General features: G+C 35.7%; 1 protein-coding gene across 3 annotated transcripts in view; it reads right to left on the bottom strand.

Annotated features, from left to right (window-relative positions):
* Nucleotides 1-13,167, bottom strand: part of LOC119074510 (dystroglycan) — a 59,502-nt gene that overhangs the window by 21,830 nt on the left and 24,505 nt on the right. For all 3 annotated transcript variants that reach the window (XM_037180670.1, XM_037180671.1, XM_037180672.1), the window contains exons 2-8: nt 10,044-10,375; nt 6,233-6,301; nt 4,782-4,919; nt 3,686-3,805; nt 3,326-3,468; nt 341-430; nt 193-259 (exon numbers count right to left, since the gene is read on the bottom strand). In XM_037180670.1, the coding sequence (XP_037036565.1) occupies nt 193-259; nt 341-430; nt 3,326-3,468; nt 3,686-3,805; nt 4,782-4,919; nt 6,233-6,301; nt 10,044-10,187 (771 nt within the window). In that variant the 5' untranslated portion in view covers nt 10,188-10,375. The remainder of the gene's footprint in view (nt 1-192; nt 260-340; nt 431-3,325; nt 3,469-3,685; nt 3,806-4,781; nt 4,920-6,232; nt 6,302-10,043; nt 10,376-13,167) is intronic.

Raw genomic sequence — 13,167 nt, 5'->3', positions numbered from 1 at the left:
AAAATAAATCAAAATTCAAATCATCACAAGTGAAAAATGATATAAATTGGATAGGACAACTAAAAAATGTACAAAAAGTAAACAAAAACCAAATTCTCTCTCGCAACGAATTCATCAAAAAAAAAAAGAAGAAATTGAATGAAACGAGTGTTCTGACATCGAACTCGTCAAAAATTCAGTGAAAACACTTACCTTTTCGTACCCATGCTGATGACGATGTGGATGACTTTCAGGCTGTGCAATTTCGGTAATGGGAGTGCTGTTAATGAGTAAAATGAAAATGAACGTAAACAAACAAAAAACCACTCGCCAAAATAACAAAGAAAATTTGTCAACATACTCGTCATCATTGTCATAATAATCGTCGTCATAGTCATCTTCACCGGAACCCTCATTTCCCGTTTCGGCTTGCCGTTTATTTCTTGGTGTTCTGAAGGTGGAAAAAAGGAAGAAAAAAAAAGTTTGCACATTAGCCACAACAGCATTGCTTATGTTCTATTACGATAAAAGATGGGTATGTTCAAACCGTAATGTTCATGAATCTTTAATGCATTATCGGGCGCACTCGTATTTCGGAAACGGAGAACAAAGACTTACAGAAAAGTAAATCTCATCGAATCCATAAAAAAAATTCGTTATTCGTTTCGCACGATTAATCATAAATCACCACGGTGGCTTCGGAGTGCTTTAACCGGCCTGAATGCTATGTGAAAAATTGCTTTTAATCCAACTGAATTCTTGATGAATGAAAACTCATGTGAAACAAGATAAGACATTCTGCATCCTTTAACATAATGAAAAGACAAGTACTGCTGATCAACGGTATCAACACCAACATCAGCTCCACAAGCAGCCAATGGCAAAATGGGTAATCGTCCTAAGTGGATTTTTCCAATTTCAATTTGATGGATATGGTCATGTGTTATATTCGACAGCAATAGCTCTTTGGGATACGTGTACCAGTGGCGGAAAAGGACATAAGCTTGTATTCCGAACCGCCGCGATGATAATCTGGTTGGCATATGTCAACACTTAATCAAGGTGGTATATACCAGCCAACAAAAATTCCATCGGAACTTCTTTTCGGTTTAATTGAAGTTGTGGGTGTGTGGAGAGTAAAAAGTTCTTAAAAGGGTTGACGTTTCAAGAAAAAAAACATAGCTAACGCCGACCCGTACGAAACACCTATTCGTATCAAAAGCCTTTAATGTGAAACTCTTCATTTCTCTTACTTCATTTTCTTCTCTGCTGAAAAACTATTCTCCCTTTAAAATCACTTACATTATCCACTCTTTGCCTTGTTATCATATACAACTAAATTGCCGGAGGCAATATAGACAGCCCCGTACGAAGACAAATTTCATAAATTCCTATTTAAACAGCTATATACCGCTATATTTACCTATATTTCACTATAAATAAACATTTCACAGATAAATATATGCTATTATATAGCTCTATATGCCTGTATATAGCTCAATATAGCTGTATATAGGTATATATAGATGTCCGTATATGGAATCCCTGAAACCCCACACACATAACAAATTATTTCCATGTTAACAGAAACTCTCTAAGCATCATTTTTCCCAAGATATTTCTATTTTACTAAAATCCAATATGGCCGCCGGCAGCCATTTTGTTAGGAGACCGGAAATAGTACCGACGCTTTACATTCGTTAATACCTTTCAAACAAACAAAAAATCATGAAATTCGGTCAAAATTTACTCGAGATATTGACAAAATACTCCACGTTCACTGTACGGCCGAGTAGCCAGATAAGAGCTCACTCCAAGAGACCTAGCTCCGGAGAACATAATTAAAAAACTTTTTTTTCCCTGATTGGTACGGTCAATACCTATCTAATAAAGCTAAAACAGACGAAATATGTTCAAATGTGGCCGACCTACAAGCAAAAACTGCTTGCCCTCTGTGCCTGTTCCACACCAAGGGGTCTAACTCACGAGTCGGTCATCCGATTTCCATAAACTTTTTTTTTGTCGATCGGTAAATACCTTTTATTTGACGTATCACTTACAAGTGTAACGTTTAAATGTCCGGAGATATCTTCGAAAAACCGTAAAGCACTTATTGGGCCACAGCTCGGGAGAGGTCGATCCAAAATCACTCATCTTCGAACTTAGCCTGTCTTTTGACATTACCAAACGGGAAAAAAAGAATTTTCAAAATCGGATGCGTTTTACTCAAGTTATCGTGCAGACAGACGGACAGACGGACAGACGGACATTTTTTTTTCGCGGATTTGGCATCTCTAGACAACCACAATAGGTTTCCCCTTACTCAGGGAGTCCAATTCGACGTGTTACAAACGTATGCGTAAACCCATAAGACCCCAGTACTTCGTACGGGTCTAAAAAGTTCAAATTTAATGAACATCACAACTTGTAGAACGTTTATAGTCCCGTGCTTTGTCCAAGCTTTAAACGACGTCTCAGGTAATTTGATTTGAGGATAAGGGATGGAAATGACAGATATTAATTTAGTCGTTCGAAACGATCGACTATCCATCATCTAGGATAATCGCTATGAGTGTTTTGTATAGTTCATTACCCGTAAATCACGTTAAACCTGAGTGGAACCATTCGCTATTGAAATATTTACACTGACTGTTTGACGACTTACGTATTTTGGCCAGGGATTATTATTGGAAATTCAAATTCGGAAAATTCGGAAAAACTCCGAATAATTTTGACGGAATTCCGAAAAAATTCGGAGTCTTTTTTCTGAACTTTTTTAGATTTATTCGGAGTTTTTCCGAATTTCCATAAATAACATTTCCAAAAATATGCCCTGCTTTTGGCATCTCGTCTCCAAATTATGATTGAAATGTTATCAATTTCATCAAAGAAAACATTTTCAATCGTACTGCACACCGCATAACCGCGTGTTTGTGGTCTGTATATCTATATACGTTCCTGCTGATTTTCTTTACATTGTAATACCATAACGTAAGTCAACAAACTTTGTAAAGCATTTTTGTTTGCAAACTTTTTCGCCTTGCTCGTGTGCTATTGTCGTTCCACATCCCTATGTTATTGATTACCAGCGACGGTATGTATATAATAAGGTATATCAGACACTTGGCTCTATTTTTAACCCATAACAACGTATCTGTATTATACCGCACATCATATATACCGACGTAACTGATAAACTGAAAGCTAATTAAAAAGACATTGTTTCAAAATCAATCAACGAATTCTTCCTCAATCGACGACATATTATCTACCGCATATTTTCCACATACATATTGACAAGCGGACATTCCGTTTTGTGTGTGAAATGCACATACAGCACACATACCTATTATTCACTCGTTTCGACCATATTAGCCAATATCCAATATCTAATCCGGATATGTCATCAATCGATCCATCATTTATTTGTCTCGATATTTGATTGGCAATTAACTGTCCAGAAGGCAAATAGGAATTACCACAGCCAATCTAAATAATAGAATAATCCAATGTAATCGAGTGATTTGCATTTTTTTTCCCGTACAAATTCACTTTTCATGCTGTTGAAAATTACAGGGAGGACATAAAACAAAAAGCTTTTTTTCCCCATACACAGAAGAGAAAAAAAGGTTGTCATGTCTGCGGGTATAATGCTACCTTGTGTGTACTGTACAATAATTATTGTGAATGAAATAAAGTTTCCTACCACAAATTCGATTTTTCCCAATTTTTTGTGTCCATCCAGACGATCGATTCCCTTGTGTATGGCATATTTTGTCATTTCATATATTTCACGACCGTGAACATCACCGACTGATATCGAATCCTGTTATAAATTCGATATAAATGTTACAATAAATCAAAATAAGGAACAACGTTTGTTCTTCAACCAAAAAAATTAAATAAATTGAAAACGGAAAATAAACCAAGTGACTATAAGCACCCGGGTGCTAATAGTCTAGTCATAGTATTATATTGTAGATGCTATTTGCACTGGAGCGAAGGTAATTTTATTCTGATAATACTGCGACGATTAGCATCTTTACACTTTGTTCACCTTTAGAAAACGCAATTTTAGATTTATCAGAGTTTTAAATGTCATCCCAGTCAATAAAGTGATTCCCAGTATATTCGCGCAAAATTGAAATTCGAATTTTGTGCCAAAATATCAAAACCTGGAATAACTTTATTGACTGGCAACATTGACGACTTTCAAAACTCTAAAATATGTTCAGAACTAAGAAATTGCAAGTGTACTACTACTATTTGCATCCAGATACAAGTAGCATTTACTATAATACGGTGATTACTTCCATCGGGTGCAAATAGCATTTGAAGGATTCTTTTGAAAAACGACCTGCCGAAATCGGATGCATTTTCTAGTAAAGTTTTTTATATGTGCCTATAGGTATTGGTCCCTAGAAGTCAATTTTTTTTATTCGTCGATGCTTGCATGGCTACTAGCCGGAGAAATTTGCATAAGAAAAGGGCATGTTTTCGGTTTTCGATCACCTCTCGCTTGCCATGCAAGCATCGACGAATTTACAAAAAAATATTTTTGGCTTCTAGGGACCAATACATATCTAGGCACATATAAAAAAAAACTCCACTAGAAAATGCGTCCGATTTCGGCGGGTCGTTTTTCAAAAGAATCCCTCATTTAAATTAACAAATACTGTGACTATTTCCACTCGGGTAGAAATTAGCATAATCGATAATAATTCCACTATTGCACCTCAGTGCAAATAGCGTCTACCGAAAATAAACAGGAAAATAAAATGAAAACTGTGTTAGTGACAAACCTTTGGAATGGCAAAAAATTTTGCCAGTTTTTTGATGGCTCTGTCCTGTTTTTTGCTGATTATATCTTCCCAACTGTTCGATCGTAAAATCAATGTGAGTATTATCTTGCTCTCGGTGTATGGGCATTTCGCTACTTCCTATTTGAGAACAAAAATAAAATAAGAAATTCCTTCATTAAGTTAGGTAACAAGCGAGTTAAGATCGTTAAACTGTTCAATAAACCGAAAAAATTTATTGAAATTGTATCTTCGATGTAGAAAAATTAGAGCGACCCTTATTTTATGCAAATAAGGATTTTGTAATAAACACACAATGTTTATGGATAAGTGCACGATATCCAAGGTTACACAAACAGAACTATGCTGTAAAAGGTTGAATATTAAATGTTTTGCGGCGAAATAACTTGTTTAAAGTCTATAAACTGTGGAAATCCGATTTTTGGATTGTCGAATAATCGCGTGGTCGCGTTTTAATAAGAATTTGAAGAAAACGCGATGAAACGTTTGATTTACTTCACTGCTAAGGAACTGTACCTTGCGGTTTGAGTTGAACAAAATACCTTCACGTTTCTAAGGAATGAATTATTGAATTGGCAATTTTGTGATTATTTGCCTCGCTTTGGACTCAGATCAGCCATTTTCTCACTGGAAGTAAATTTTCCATCACTTGTGCCATGGATGTGTAACGTAGACTAAGAAATCCAGAGAGTAATTGAAATTCAGGATATCTTACTACACGAGACGTTACCTTCGCACTTAACGTTTTTTAACAGGCTGTGACCTACATTCTCATTGTTAGTCTCGTTGTTAGTTGTACGGTCAACCGTTTTATCATGAAATATTAGTTCCATAGTGAAACCAGGCGAAAGCACAAATCGAACGGAATTAGTACGCCCAGACAGCACAAGGAGCGGAAACGACGTTTTGCTTCGTAATCAACCATGCATACGAGGTTTGAGTTAACTTAAGTGCCTGACTGGCCATACTGAAAATTCGAACGATTACCGATGCGGTTTTACCGATTTTATCGATTTCCACGAACGGCCTTTTGTTAGTCAGTGCGGTACTGAATTCTCTTTCATTTTTTGCAGGTACTGTTGTTGCCGATCTTTGACGAGTGAATTTTTTGTCCACTACGGAGAGATATCATAGCAATATCACAGATATCTCTAGGTAAAGAAATTCTCACTTAAACCGTATTCTTGTGCTGCAAATATCTGTTACAATAATGTTGAATTCTTCATGTAGCATCAAAGACGGTATTAGCACCGTAAAATCAAGTTTTCTCAACACTACGCATCTAGATTCTAGAATCTAGAAGCCATTTACCTCTAACGACAGTCCATCTTTCTTGCATTTAGAATCAGATGTTCCACAACACAAAGCAAATCGATAAGATTCGAACAGAAATACAACACTCGTTTCAATGTTCTGTCTATTATTGTAATTACCTCTTCATATGGTGATAATTTGGTAGGGCCGCCATTGTTCACGATATCTTGCGGTTCAGTAAATACTACCTGTAACGGAAGATAATAAGGAAAAATCTATTAATTGATGCAATCTATGCGAAAATGCGAAATTAAATCCACAAAAGGAAATCCGGACGAAAAATGTTCGACCATACAGAATCACGTTTACAACATTATAATACGGATTCTATGGCATTTTAGTCCCATTATCCAATTTAATGGATTCGTTTCATGTGAAAATGTAATTTAAACTGAAAAGCGATGGAGCATCATATTTAGGGCGAGAATGTTTTATTGTTCCAGTTATGAAAAGATATACGAATTTCAGCGGCGATTATGATCGACATGTTATTCTCAGTCGCCCTTTTTCATAATTTATGAATAAGTTACTCAATCGAAAAATATTCAATTTCTGTTCAAATTGGTTATTCAGCGGTAATGGATCAGAGTAGATCAATAAAACCGTATAAGGGATTCGATGATATGGCTCGGTTCGAATGCAACGAATTTGTTGTAACTGGACTGAAATTCACAAAGTAAAAACCTGTTGGAAAACAATGAACTACCAAAAGAGGCTTCGGCTTAGTAAGATGTTTTTTGACGAGATGCACTTTATCTCGCAGCTCACAAATTTTACTCATTATCTCGAGTACACTCTCGGTTTCAAGTATTATCTACCACAAATGAATAAATCTCTTCTGGTTTTGACAAAACGACAAGCTTGTCATAGGTTGTTGCTTGATACTTTTACATCAGGGTAATGAAACTTTCATTATACTTCAAAGTTCTCCAAAAGTATTTGGTCGGTAGAAAATAGAACTATTCAAGGTTTTTAATGAAAATTTTTCTGCTAAGTTTAACTTGCAATGTTTCCGAAAGTTCTCTAACAGGTGTCAAAAGACGATGGTGTTTATCATTGTTTGAACAAATATTTATAAAATTTACCAGAAAAAGCAAACATCTCTGCGGTCCAAAAAACAGAAAACAAAAAAATTGTACCATCGTGTAAAATAGATGAATCTTCGATGAAAACGAGCCGTCAGAACAGTCGGAGCGTTTGCTGCGACTGAGCCCCGTACAAACCCGTACATCTATTGCGTACGTGACCCTAGTTCGTCCGTCGACCTACTCTTACCGTAAGCCTACTTCGCCCGTAAACGTCGGTAAAGTAAAATTCTTATGAAATGTGTACATCTTAAAAATTGCGCATAGCGCAATTACGAAGCCCCGTACGACGTTCCTTTCAAATGTAACACAAATTTCGAATTGACCTAAAATTAAGTAAGTATCATTTTCACCGATTTATATTGATTTTACAAAAATCCAAAATGGCGGCCGACGGCCATTTTGTTAGGAGGTGGAAAGTAGTACGGCTGCTTTACATTCGTTAGTACCTTTCAAACAAAAAAAAATTTGAAATTCGGTCAAAGTTTACTCGAGATATTAACAAAAAACACCACCTTCACTGTACGGCCGAGTAGCCAGATAAGAGCTCACTCCAAGAGACCTAGCTCACGCTCCGGTGAATCGAATTTCATAAACTATTTTTTCCCTGATTGGTACGGTCAATACCTATCTAATAAAGCAAAATCCATTTAAGTACGTTCAAATTTGGCCAACCTACAAGCAAAAACGGCTTGCCGCCCTGTACCTAGTTCACACCAAGGGGTCTAACTCACGAGTCGGTCATCCAATTTTCATAAACTTGTCGATCGGTATTGTAAATACCTTTCATTTGACGTATCACTTACAAGTGTAGTGCTTAAATGTCTGGAGATATCGTCGAAAAACAGTTAGGCACTTATTGGGCCCCAGCTCCGGAAAAGGGTCGACCCAAAATCGCCCATCTTCGAACTTAGCCTCACTATTTTGACTATCTTTCAGGGAAAAAAAAATTTTGAAATCGGATTTGATTTACTCAAGATATCGACGTGCCAGACGGACGGACGGACGGACGGACGGACGAACAAAATTTTTATTGCGGATTCGTTATCTATGAACATAGGCAAACACTTTGCCCTTACCGTCTGCTTCGAATTCCATCAATTACACACGGCATCGTAATCCTATAAGCCCCTTCGTACTTCGTACGGGGCTAAAAACAAAAAGTGAGCCTTTATAACCTACAATCGCTAAACCGAACTGGTGTGCATACGTTATTTTGCACCAGATGGTCCCGTTTGGAATTGTATGTGACCAGCTGGTGCAAAATAACGTATGCACGCCAGTTCGGTTTAGCGATTGTAAATAACAAAATCTACGTTTAAACTTAAGAAGTAAAAGATTTTACTACACTAGACGATGCTTAAAACAAAAGCTGCAACAGATTTAATCGTTTCCATTCAATTTCTAAAGTAATGAACAATCATAGATGTGACGTCTAGTCGAAATGGGTTATTAGAATTATCGAATAACAGAAAGGGAAGGCCAGTCAAATGGAGACATGAATTTGCTTTATCTGTTTTTCAGCTGATCCATTCATACACATACAAACAAAAATGCTCACAAGCCTTTACACGGGTGGAATAGTACAGGTCCTAAGACGAACAAGCAGTTTTGTTTGTTTGAGTCGACTAGCGAAAAACCAGCAGAACCAAATTCATGTCGATATTTAACTGTCGTTCACTGTAAACGTCTAATGCTTTATCAATCATGTAGTGATTAGAAAAAGTCAGACTGAATTCTGCCGTGATAAGCCAAAAAAAAACCGTATCGCATTGCTTGTGTGCATTGGAGTTACCGAAAGTTTTGAGCCTCTTTCGGATTCAATTGGAAAAATCTTGGCGCTCTCGAACACTCTTTCGAAGAAAAGCAAAGACACGAACGCGATACAGTGTGCTGGCTTCTGACGGAAGAATTGTTTTCCGCGGGTATCGAACCCAGGTTGACTGGCGTGTGAGTCCAACAGTCCAACGCTCCAGCAATGGTATCTGAAAAACTATTAAGGGACTCTTCTAGTGGATTATTGACATGTGAGGGATAGTATCAAGACTTCCGAGTATGTTATTGCTTAAGCGGAAACAAGAAAACAGACGGAGGCGAGTTATAAATATTCCTAACTATTTCAAATAACGTCGGTTTGTAGTTCCTTGGACATTAATAATGAGCGCTTTGCGTATGCAATAAAGATCCATATCTAAATTCTGAGTCAATTCATTGATAAATCTAAGCATTCATCACTCAAATAGTGAGCCAATGTTCCGGGACTTCAAGAAACGGAAAGCTTATCACCGTACCACACCTAAATCTATTACTTCATTTAATTAAGGTGTTTGATAAAATGGCTCGAGCGAACATTTTAACTAAACAAATGTACAATAACCAGAGCTCATCGCTCATTAAGTGTCGTTGTAGTTAGTAATCGATGCAGGGAGATTAGCTGATTAGTCGTTTATGTTTCAAACGACTCGATACTATCAATTGACTGTTTTATTACCATCTTTTGAAGAACAAAATTGGAGTTAATTTTCTTTCAATTTGAGTTAAATTAAAACTAATTGACCGAAACGATTGATCTGATCGACATAGTATAAATGTTAGACCCTCACACAGTAAACGGGAAACTCTTTTTTAAGTTCATAAATGACTCAATCTTTTATATTACTGAAACCATAAGTCAATTTGCGCAATCGTTCTAATTAAATCAAACAAACAAAATTAACATTTCTAATTTTCACATCGTAAAAATGATTGTTTAACGCACATGAAAAATGATTAGGCAAGAAAATGGTAAATTTTTGTATTCATAATGAGTAAAAAAAAAACAACAAATTTACGATCTACCACTTACATGTAAGTCATCATCCGTATTCGATTCGAATTGAAAATCTTGTCCGTTGATTGGCAACAGACAAAATAAACTCAAATATATCACAGTAAGTTTCCAATTACTATTAACATGATTAACACAATGTCTGTATTTGTTCCAAGCCATTGCAATTGTATAGTACTCCGTTTTAAATTAACATATATGTTGTGGATGGTGAAGCGCGATGTACAGATACGATTTATTAATTCAATTTTTAGTACTCTGTAATTGGTATACGAAACACCCAAAGATGTGAAGTGAAAATGATGAAGATGATGAGGCGAGCGTGCTGTACACTAATGCATCGTTATAATCTGAAAGAAGAAGAAGAAAAAGAAATATGAAAAAAAAAATTATTTTGTAGAAGAGGTCAAGGGTCATATAATTAACACTTGTTTAAATTAAGACTGTTATTGTGGATGGATGATATTATGTATAAGCGAAGGCAAAATGTAAATAATATAAAACAATAATGAGAAATGCTGTATTTAGACAAAGATCGACCAACTCCACATCACATCGTTCTTGAGTTCGTTCTGGATTATTGAAAATTCTGTTTTTTTTTTCGTATTCTGTTCTGTAGTTATTGCCGGTTGGTTATAGGAGATGGGTTTTATGTATACATGGAAAATAAACACAAAGAATACAATTTCTTTTCAAAATGCTCTTCATTTTTGTTGTTTGGATAATGTTGTTGTTGGTAAATGTGTTCCATATTATGGATGTTTGTTTAATTCGGTTCAGACTTATGGGGGTTATTGTTTTGCGATGATCGCTTCTCTTAAACCGAAAGAATCTTCAAACTTATTAAATCAATGCGTTCGATAATATTTACTTAAGATTAATTAAGTAGAATCACGAATGGAGATTGTGCATATTTTGAATGAGATAACAATTTGTAATCCGATGGGAAACATCATCCGTATCAATATGTTGCAATGTATTCGACTCTTTTAATTTTGACCAACAGCCAACGGAGTTATCTTTGAAACAAAAGTAATTATTGCAGGTAGTCGGAAGTTAGGATCATTTTCGTAGTAACGTTGGTGTTGCCCTACTCTCTAAAATCATATTTCAATAGATTTGATCCGACACTAGAGAAGAATAGGAAGGGAATATCTAATTTATTTGGCCACAGTGCAGTCCCCATGACCTTCTATGTCCACCATTGACGAAAGAAGCCCAATGCTAGAAAAGCCTGAATCCAAAGCTGCTTCCTACAAACTTATAATATAATAAACTTCTTGCACATGCTCCTCACAGTTAACTTACAATTTGTATTTATGAATATTGGTACCAACGAGAAATGTTTCAATCATCGTGCTGTAAAAGAACTAGTGATTGGTATCAATCAACCTTCCTGTTGTGGTGCCTGAGCCTCGTTTAGAATTCCTTAGAATTCAGCTCCTAGGTATCTCTTTCTAAAATCCATAATTAATCGTTTGTAGTGGAAAAACTGTTACAAATAGGAGCGTGAAGTAGTAGATTTAGGTGAATGAGTTGAGTCATGTATGTGTTATTCTAAGGACCTTTGTTAACTGTTAGCTCCAAAAGTCTTCTGCTTTCACTTCTCTTTACCCATAACCTGTCGCACAAAGTATGAATCTAAAATCACGATATCGTAATGGTCGGCTATTTCATCTGCTATCGGAAGCGATTTTAGAAATAAACGTGAAGCTCTGAATAATGCGGATATATAAACCAAAAATAATTTTCTTAGAATTGAAGTAAAAGATTTGAAATCAATCTCTTGACGAATACTTCGATCAAATGAAGTAAAGATCTGATAGTAATATTGCTGATGTGTAAAATGTTAATTAGAGCCGGTATCCCGCTGAATCCTTGTACAGACATCATAATCACAAATCTTACGATAAAATGTCGAAGATCTTCATCTAAGGCCGACAACCCACGAGAAATTTTACGATGCTGAGATTAACAATTTTGATTGACAATTGCTGTCCGGTCCGTGACATATGCTTAACAATGGAAAACGCAGACTAATTGTCTATCTCTATCTCTAACATTTCTTTCAACAGAACACTAAGTTCAAGCCAAGAGTATAATTGAAAGTTTCGACAATATTCGATAGGCACCTACATTAAACTGGCTTGGCTATTGAATTCGTCTACTGACAATAAAGATGGTGTATTAAGTCGTGTGATCGAACCTTTACATACCTTTATATAACCTGTACGAAATCTAACAAAAAGTGTTGAGTCTAATTACACCGAACTACCGATTCATGGACCATTAACAAACCAAACAAACAAACAGTCGATTTTTGGTAAAACTCTCAACACTTTCATATTAGTAAGTAAATATTGCAACGTGTAATCTGACCGAGACTTACTGCATAATGAAGTCATTAAGTTTCTATGAATTATACACCCAATGGGAGAGCATCTTTTTTTGGATGAATGTGTGAACAAATCGGTTTATTGAACTTCCTTACATAAATACTACAAATGCCACAAACTTTGAGCTAATTTTTTTCTCTGAACGTAGAAAAAGAGTCAACATCAAAATGTTCATGAATGCAACATTTTGTAATAATAAACAATGTGCAAAGAGTTTTTTTATGATCGCACATTCATATTCTAAACGCTGTACCATAAACAAAAATAGATTTTTTTTTACAATCTCAAAAAGTGGATTTTGTTTATTTTGTCAATTTGACTCTCTGCACTGTGTGTACTCTGTGTGTACCAGTACCTATTGTGAAATTTTTAGAGACGCATGGGATTTTTTTTAAATAATAAATTATTGCAAAAAGCCACGATATAGACGAACTGAAATATGTAAAATGGTCGCCGCATTTTAGTGTATTATTAGCTGGAAAAATGGAAATGTATATGAAGAGCATATTGCACTACACAGAATAGTTCTACACACTTTCGGGCATATACTGTATTTTGTTGCATGGATCTGGTGTTATATTAAGTCAATCTAAAAATATCTGCACATGTCGGGATTTATACAATAAAATCGAATAAATACGTTTCGTTAACGCTCTGGATGAAATAACAAATAGGTAAAAAGTGAATTAGTGGTCTTGGTAGAAATTTATAGCAAAAAAAAACTATTCTATAATGGAAAAGTGAGG

The sequence above is a fragment of the Bradysia coprophila genome, unplaced genomic scaffold, assembly GCF_014529535.1.
Source record: "Bradysia coprophila strain Holo2 unplaced genomic scaffold, BU_Bcop_v1 contig_151, whole genome shotgun sequence".
Taxonomy (NCBI): Eukaryota; Metazoa; Arthropoda; class Insecta; order Diptera; family Sciaridae; genus Bradysia; species Bradysia coprophila.
The sequence above is the reverse complement of the archived record's forward strand: the minus strand, read 5'-3'. Positions and strand labels throughout refer to the sequence as shown.